At 51.6% G+C, this 9,252-nt stretch overlaps 1 protein-coding gene across 1 annotated transcript in view; it reads right to left on the bottom strand.

The window, feature by feature from the left end:
* LOC102817073 (cholesterol 24-hydroxylase-like) overlaps positions 1–7,580 on the bottom strand; it is a 38,221-nt gene extending 30,641 nt beyond the window's left edge. The window contains exon 1 of the mRNA XM_006839519.1: positions 7,462–7,580. Within this exon, the coding sequence (XP_006839582.1) occupies positions 7,462–7,580 (119 nt within the window). The remainder of the gene's footprint in view (positions 1–7,461) is intronic.
* Positions 7,581–9,252: the final 1,672 nt, after the last annotated feature.

The following is a 9,252-nucleotide window of genomic DNA, read 5'->3' as shown; positions in this document are numbered from 1 at the left end:
AAAAAAACAAGGCTCTGGGAACTGATGGAATACAAATTAAAATCTTTCAATAAACTGAGGCAGCACTGGAGGCACTCACTCATCTCTGCCAAGAAATTTGGAAGACAGCTACTTAGCCAACTGATTGGAAGAGATCCATATTTGTGCCCATTCCAAAGAGAGGTGACCTGACAGAATGCTGAAACCATCAGACAACCTCATTAATATAACATGCAAGTAAAATTTTACTCAAGTTAATTAAAAAACGGTTGCAACATTACATTGACAAGGAACTGCCAGAGGTTCAAGCTGGATTCAGAATGTGGAATGAAGGGTCTCATTGTTGACGTCTGATGTTTCTTGGCTGAAAGCAGAGAATACCAGAAAGCTGTTGACCTGTGCTTTATTGATTATGCAAAGGCTTTCAACTGTGTGGATCATGACACGCTATGAACAACACTGCTCAGTATGAGTATTCCAGAACACTTAATTGTGCTTATGAGGAACTTGTATATAGATCAAGAGGCAGTCATTCTAACAGAACAAGGGGACACTGATTATGTTAAAATCAGGAAAGGTGTGCACCATGGTTGTATTCTTTCACTATCCTTATTCAATCTGTAAACTGAGCAAATAATCCCACAAAATGGATTATATGAAGAACATGGCATCAGGATTGGAGGAAGACTCATTAACCTGCGATTGCATATGATACAACTTTACTTGCTGAAAATGAAGAAGGCTTAAACTACTGATGAATCTCAAAGACCTCAGTCTTTGGTATAGAGTGCACCTCAATGTAAAGAAAACAAAAATCCTCACCACTAAGACCAATAAATAACATTATGATCAATGGGAAAAGATTAAAGCTGTCAAAATCTTTAATTTGCTTGGATCAACCATCAACACTCATGGAAGCAGCAGTCAAGAAATCAAATGATGGATTTATTGCATTAGGCAAATCTGCTACACAAGACCTCTTTAAAGTGTTGAAGAGCAAAGATGTCATTTTGAGGACTAAAGTGCGCCTGACCCAGGCCATATGGTACTTTCAATAGTCTCATAAACATGTCAAAGTTGGACAATAAGGAAGAAGACCATAGAAGAATTGATCCATTGGAGTTATGGTGTTGGGGGAGAATATTAAAGGTACCATGGACTGCCAGAAAAACCAACAAATCTGTGTTGGAACCAGTACAACCAGAATGCTCCTTAGAAGCCAGGACAGTGAAACTTTGTGTCTCATACTTCAGACATACTGTCAGGTGGGATCAGTCTCTGGAGAAGAACATTATGCTAGGTAATGTGGAAGAGAAAGACCCCAGAGAGATGGACTGATACAGGGATAGCAGCAATGGACTCAAGCTTAACAATGAATGTGATGATGGTACAGGACTAGGCAGTGTTTGTCTGTTGTGCTGTGAGTCAGAATCAATTAGACTGCACCTAACAATAACAGCAATTTACAGCCTTGGACACCCTAGGAGTTGGAACCAAATTGATAGTACTTAACAACTCCAACAACAAGCTAAAGCTGAGACAGGTAGTCACCTGCCCATAGGTGCACAACAGGCACCAAGTGTGCCAAAGTCCCGGCCAGGGCACGGTGTGGTGTTCTGTAAGCACCTTGAGGTGCATTTCCCGGTGCACCTGGCTTCCTGCCTCTTGTATGGCTGCATTCCAACCAAGCTCACTACTGGCAGGGATGGGTGACTGCAAGACTGTAGTTTGAATTGTCTGGGTCACCGAATGCAGAATTACAAACCAATCAATGAGCAAAGGCACCGTCTGCGCATGAAGGAGAGAGACAGAACAGGGGACAGTGGCTAAAGGGCTGCGATGAATGTGGGCACATCAGGGGACACCCTTCTGAGAAGGTGACCCATGAACTGACGGACACCTGCAAGGAGCGAGTGCCTGGGCCCAGGGAGCAGCAGGTGCCCAGGTCCTGAGGTAGAAGTGTGTTTGGTACAATCAAGGTGCAGCAAGAGGTCCAGGGTAGCAGAAGTAGAGAGTGTGAGTAGGTGGCCAAGGCAGGACACATTAGGCAGCACTGTTTGTTGTCGTTGTGAAGTGCCATCGAGTCGGTTCTGATTCATAGCCACCCTGTATAGGGTTTCCAAGGAGCGGCTGATGAGTTTGAACAGCCAACCTTGTGGTTCAAACTGACCATATGGTCCAGTGCTCTATCCCACAGCATCCCACTGGGACTCCTGGCAACACTGTACATGTTACCAAGACCTTTGTTTGAGGGACAGGTTCTGACTTGGGTTTAAAATCGAAGTAAAGTGAGGTGGAGAGTAGTGGTCAGGGGTGGCCACAGGGACGACCACTTAGGAGGCCACTCCGATCATCCTACGCGATATGATAAGGGCTCAGAGCAGGGTCAGACAGTGGGATTGATGGGGGGAGTCAGATCCTGTATGTAAGAGAACTAACGAGGAGCTATGTCCACCTCTTTACCTGTCCATGCAGGCAGGCCAGTACCTACAGATCTACCCACAGGAAAGGCCAAAAGTCCTAGGAAATGAAGCACACACAAACACACACACACACACACACACACACACTTGCAATCACTGCTCAATTAACTTCTAACTCCATTTTCCAGGTCCACTTCTGGGGAACCAGTCATTAAACCAGGGGTTAAATGAGGAACTTGGATTTGAACCTGCTGAATATGCATCACTTTTCTACATCTGAAGGTACCCTGGTAGTGCTGTGGGCTAAGCACTGGGCTGCTTAACCACAAGGTCAGAGGTTCAAACCTACCAGCTTCTCTGCAGGAGAAAGATGAGGCAGTCTGTCCCTGTAAAGACTGAAGTCTTGGAAAACCCTATATAGGATCACTATGAGTCAGAATCAACTCCGTGTCAGTGAACTGGATTTGGTTTGGTTATTTTACATCTGAGACTCCTGGTGTGGTGCTGTAGGATCTGCACTGGACTTTGAACCACAAGGTCGGAAGTTCAAACCCACCAGCTGCTCCTCAGAAACCCTGTACAGGGTTGCTATAAGTCGGAACTAACAAGTCTATATCTAAGGACTTAATTACTGAAGTCTGGAGTTCAGGAGAGGCTAGAGATGCAATTTGGGGGTCTGAGATCTCGAGGGGACGGTATAGATCGAGAAAATAATCTCTGGGTCCTCGGACCGGAGTCTAGGCAGTTGAAGGCAGAGGGGGAGAGGAGGAACGAGCCAGGGGAGTGTGGGGTCTGGGCAGGGCCGGGAGGAGGGGCCAGCAAGTCATGGTGGTCACTGTGACCGCCACTGAAGCAGGGTCAATAGAAGGGTGGCTGTTGGTGGGCTCAAGAGAAGCTAGGGGACGAGCTGGGGGCCCAGATGAGAAAAGGGCTCCACGGCTGTGCTGTAAAGCGGGTACACAGATAGGGAAGACAGCTGCAGGGGAGGGGGGAAGTGGAACGCTTTTATAGCTGTGAATCCATACAGTATATTACATAAAACAGGAGCCATCCAGAAGAGAAACACAGGACAGGCAGCTAGGATTGCTGGGCGGCTTGTTGACAGGAAAGGACTGGGAGGCCTTGGGGCTTGGGTCCATCCTACAGTGCCGCGTGGGCCCGGGACAAGGAACCGGTGACAGAGGTTCTGACTGTTCCCCGAGCTCCCGGGAAGTAGGAGGAAGAATAAAAGCGGAGCTGGGGGTGAGGGGTGGGGGAGATAGGAGTGAAGGGAAGAAAGCCGCCGCAGGGAGGGGAGCGTGGGCGAGCTAAGAGACGGAGGTGAGGGACCTTGAAGACACACGGAACCACCTGCAGAGAGCCAGCCCGTGGACATCACACACCGCTGGCTGTCTTTCCAGAACGATCTAGTGACCGTTTCAGAGGCAGGTTTTCGGTGTTGAGCTAACCTGAGTAGAGCCTCAGTCACAGAGACCTGTGGGACCCCAGAGTTTCCACCCTAACCCCTGAGGTCCACGGTCACGTGGGATGACAAGGACGGAAGCTAAAATTGGTTCCTTCTAGATCCTGCTGGGGGCGCTGCGGAGGAAAGCACAGAGAGTGGAGATGGAGAGTTAGAGCTCTAGAGGGCTGGGGGCGGGGATTGGGCAGGGGGTAGATATAAGCAGGTGGGGCTAGTGGTTATAGAAAACTGGGGGTTCTGACATCCTGCGCAAGGAGAAGCCCACCTGGCATGCCCCAGAGGGAGACTGGATATGGCAGAAGAGCCGGGAGAGAGAGAGGTTCGGTTTCTTGGGGTGCAGACTGATACAATGGGGATCCAGGGTCTCCTGTGGGCAGTCATTGCACTGAGATCCTCTGAAGAGCTGTCATGAGGTGGCCCCCCAGAGAGATGAAGGGAGCCCAGGCTGAGAGGTTGGTCACCCACTAGGGGTCAGAATGAGGAGACAGCTTTAGGCTGGGAACGGTAAGTGATCACTTAAGCATCTAACTAACATCTATTAAATGTGCCACCTAACAACCAGCAAGGGGGTTCCCCATGGCTCCTTCCAACAACCCTGGCTCCAGGGCATCAAGGCCAGTAAGGTGGGAAGGGACAGCGGGCATCACTTCAGGAGCCAAACCCAGATGACTGATTCCAAAAGAAATACAAACTGGGAGGGAGATCACCTTTCATAGTCAAATTTACACCCTCTACTGGCCATCAAGAGAGGAGGGTGGTGATGAGGAAGGTCTGAGTGCTTATAAAGAGGTGTGGGGTTTTCTGAGTGTGGGGTTTCAGTTTTCAGCTCTGTTATATGGATCCATGCGGTAGCATGTCATAACAAGGCTGACTGCAGCCCATGTTCTGTGGGAGTGTGGAGGAGGAGCACTCAGGGAAGGCTTCCTGGAGGAGAGGGCCTCCTATAGACTAGGGAGGTTGAAGGGTGTGGGAGAGAGGCACACCTCTTGCTGCAGAGGGAGCTGAAAGTTGACAAAGTCCCCAAATAAAACAGATAATACACAGATCTGTTGCCAACCCTGTTCTTGCCAATCATGTTTTGGTGATTCAGGCTTTTAAAACCAACGCATTTTGTGCTGGAAAGAGCTTCCAGAATTTTCATTTCATGCAGTTGGATATTTGACCACCAGCCAATTTTTAATCCAAAATCTATTTACATATCCATGGTTCCATTCACTTCCTGAAAGAGCCTCAGTCAATTATATTCCATCTTTCATCCCCCCCACACACCCTCCTACACCTGTAGGTCACATGTTGACTCAGTAAAGTTTTGGCAGAACTCAGCCATAAAAAGGAAGCATCAACACACGTTCCATATAACATGGATGAACCTTGAACATGTTATGCTAAGTGTAAGAAGCCACACACAAACAACAAATTGTATGAGTCCATTTATATGAAATGTCCAGGACAGACAAATGTACAGAGACAGAATGTAGCTTAGTGGTTGCCAGGAGCTGGGGGTTAGGGAGAAGAGGAAGTGATCGTAACGGGTACAGGGTTTCTTCTTGGGGTGATGAAAATGTCCTGGAGTTTGTGGTGATGAATGTACCACTCTGACTATGCTAAAAAACACAGGATGATTCGCTTTTTGAAAAGGGTACGTTTTATGGTTTGTGAGCTATATCTGAATTACAAAAAAAAAAAAAAGACATGGGAAGAGAGACTCTGTCCTTCAAGATTCCGAGACTTAAGCCAATCTAGTGCACGCAAGTACGTGAGTTCAGTAGGAGTCCAAGAAACAACGGGCCTTATTAGAACATGAACAAAGGTCACTTAATTCCAAGCTGAGGGCTCTTTAGGAAGTTGAAAGGGCAGTCATGTATCCGATAGAACTTGTAGAACACCCCCATTCAACCATGAGGGGGAATCTACTCAGTGACAACTATTGCTGGTGATAGGTATGTGCCAGCCAGAGTGCTAGGTGGCTGGACACAGCCCCCTGGGAGAGACAGGCACTTAATAAGAGGTCGTATGAATAATTACCCACCTGCCACTATACTGTGACCTAACCCTTTGCCATCCAGCCGATTCGGACTCCTAAAGACTCTAAGGGACAGAGGAAAACTGCCCCGTTGCATTTCCATGCCTGTCATCTTTACAGAAGCAGATTACCACTTCTTCCTTCTGTGGAGCGGCTGCTGGGTTCGAACCACTGACCATTTGGTTAGCAGTAGAGTGCTTCATGGCTGCATTGTCAGGGCTCCTGCACAATGACTTCTTGTTGTTAAGTGCTATCGAGTCAGTTCAGGCTCATAACGACCTTGTATAGGGGCCCTAGGAGTGACTGGTGGGTTTGAACCACCAACCTTGAGGTTAGCAGTCCAGTGCTAGTAAAATGGACATCATATATATACCAGGGAGTGGGGACAGGAAGGACCTTAAGAAGCAGCTAGAGCTCCCGAGGTGAGGGAAACAGTCATGAAGACCTCCAGGTGAGAGGGGGACACAGGGAGTATGGGAATCAGTAAGGGGGGAGAACAGCTGCCCCTCCAGGCCACCAGTCACAGAACTCTCTCCTGAATCCACCCAGAAGGAATTTAGGCTTCTAAGGCCAGCGTTTCTGGTTAGCTGGAGGTGGGTAGCTTTCCAGAAATCTCATTTCTTGAGGATTTACAAAGTGTGTCTAATACCATTGTTTATTCATCCATTCAGTGACTATTTATTGAGCATCTGCAACATGCCAGGCACTGGGGATACACAGCAAACACAGTGTCTCTGCCCTCCCGGGGCTCACATTCTACAGGTGACAAAGGTCCAACATCAGGGTGCCATCAGGGGACTGGGAATGTTATTGCACAATGGGGGGGGGGGAGTGGGGAGGATGCCTATTTGAGATGGGAGAAGAGCAAGTCCATGAAACCCATCCTGGAGAGGTAAGAGACCTTGAACCTGGGGTGATCAGCTGGGGCGGGGAAGGCACAGGAAGAGTGGAGGCAGCAGTGGGTACCATAAGGAGAAGAGAAAGTGCAGAGTGAGCCCCAGGGGCTTAACAGGACCCTTGGTACCATTTGGAAGAGAATTTCATTGCACAAAGTGACAGAGGGGGATTTCAGCAGGCTGGGGTAGGCAAGATGGGGGAAGGGCAAGAATGGGATCTAAATACTAAGAGGATGTACCAGGACAGAGACGTACACAATACAGGACAGAGGTAAAACACCGCGTTTCCATCCTGGTGGAGGGCATTCACTGTCCTAGGCAAGTCCCAAAGTCAAGGGCGCCCGCTTGCGGAGCCAGGCCGACCTGGGTTTAAATCGAGGCTTACCGACTGTGTGACCTTGGGTGGCTGCCTTCGCCTCTGTGTGCCTCAGTCTCCGCATCTGCACGATGGGGTGACAACAGTGCCTACCTGACCTGCCGCCGCTGTCCTGTCGGGCCCAGTCGGGTGCGGGGGGCGCAGAGCAGCAGCGCTGTCAGCAACGTGTTACTAAGAATAGAGAGCGCCCCTCTGCGGGCGACGTCTCCCGCTGCCGAGCGCGCTGACCCGGCCCCACGGCATGAACCGTCCCCGGCCGTTCCCGGGTCCCCCCTGGTGCCCCCCGCCCCACCCCCGCTCACCTGGGCCGCGGCGGCCCGGGGATGTGCTCATAGCGGCTGCGAGCGCGGTGCACGAAGGTGCAGCACAGGCCGAAGGCGAGCAGGACGGCGCTGGCGAGGAGCAGCAGCCCGGGGCTCATGGCTCCGGGCCGGCCGGGCCGGGGGGCGCGAGAGGCCGCGAGCCGCCTCAGCTGTCAGCGCCTCGCGCCGCCTCGGCCGGGGGCCCAGCGCGACCCAGCACCGCCCCCGCCGCTCGCTCCGCCCTCGCCGGCCCGGCCCCGCCAACCACGTCTCCGCCTCCGGTTCCAGGGCGTTGGGCCCGCCCCCCCCCCGCCCCGCCCCCTAAAGCTCCGCCTTCCTCGGTCCCCGCCCCAGCCTCGACCGCGCCCAGAGCATGAAGTCTCTGCCAATCACATAGCCTCGTCTCGTCTCAGATCCCGGCCTCTGCCCCAGCTCCTCCTTCCTGAGGCTCCGCCCCCGAGGCAGCTCCGCCTAGAACGCGTTGTCCGGGCAACCCAATTTAGGTCCAGATTCCGTTAGGTTCGCTACTCAGGCAGCTACGCAAAAATCCCACTGACTGACTCCGCCCCCTTGGTACCTCTGTGGAACCCGGCTGCGCCTCCCATGGTCCTTGACCCCTTCTTCTCTTCCTTAAGAGTTTCTGGGGATCCCCATCCCATGCCCCAAATTCCCTGTACCTCGCGACTGTTTCCAGATCTCTCCCCGGAACCCCGGACTCTTTAAACCGGTCCCATCCCCCTATGTTGCCCCTCGGACGCCTCCTGACCCGGCCTGCCCACGCTGAGCTCCTGGGGCGGTGATCTTTCTATCCGAAGACGCTGTCGATACAGTGTGTGAGAATCCTGTGCGGAGGCCGTCCGCAAGGGAAAGCGTGGTGCCTGGGTGGCGCAAGAGTATTTTTGAAATAAAAAACCGGACTTCCTGCTACTGTCCACCCGGTAATGAGTGACAAGATCACTTCTGGGCTTTCCATTTCCCAAATTCTAGCCCCAGGGGCACCCAGATGAAGACGGTGGGGTGAGAGGCGGTGGGTGGGGTCCACCTCCAGTCCAGATGAGGCCCAGGGTGGGGCTCCCAGAGAGTTCAGGTGCTGCTGGGTGTCTGGAAGGAGGCCACACGTGAGTGCGTCTCCGGTATGTTTTGGGGTCGGGAAACCTGTGTATTCCACCCCCGCACCTCCCCCCACTCCAGATACAACCAGGTAAAGTTGCTCATTCCCAGGGAAATGGCTCATAGGGGTGTGTGTAGGGGCTGTATGATGCTGGAGGGGGCGCAGCTTTCAAAGCTGGGCCCAGCATAAAAAAGAATAGTTTCCACCCTCGGTGACCCCCACGGCCTGGACAGAGGGGACCCGGTGCTCAGACACCTGGACTGTCTGGCGGCAGCAGTTTGTCCAAGCGCCCCCTTGTGGTGGTGAGAAACTGCCGCAGGCGCTCAGAAGAGATGTTGGGGGTGAGGTTAAACAGTCCCCTAGTGGACCGTGAAAACTCCAGAGTTAGGGACAATTTGGAGGAAGGATGGGGTCCTAATCGAGAGAGTGTGCACTTCCTGTCTTCTGGCAGGTGAGCTGGTGTAGCTCTCTAGAAAAATTTAAGTAACAGAACAGCTTTTAGTGTCTGGGGTTAAGGAACTGCTCCCTTGGTTTACAAAATGTCTCAGGCTGACCTTGAAGGAGGCTTCCTGCGGAGCCTCTGTAATACATAAGACTATAGGTGGAAGCCTGAACCACATCCAGATCTCCAGAGATGGGAAATTCCCACTTGAAAGGACAAGCAGACCAACCTGGAGTGG

This window comes from Chrysochloris asiatica, unplaced genomic scaffold, assembly GCF_000296735.1.
Source record: "Chrysochloris asiatica unplaced genomic scaffold, ChrAsi1.0 scaffold00025, whole genome shotgun sequence".
Classification (NCBI taxonomy): domain Eukaryota; kingdom Metazoa; phylum Chordata; class Mammalia; order Afrosoricida; family Chrysochloridae; genus Chrysochloris; species Chrysochloris asiatica.
This window is presented reverse-complemented; position numbering and strand designations above follow the sequence as displayed.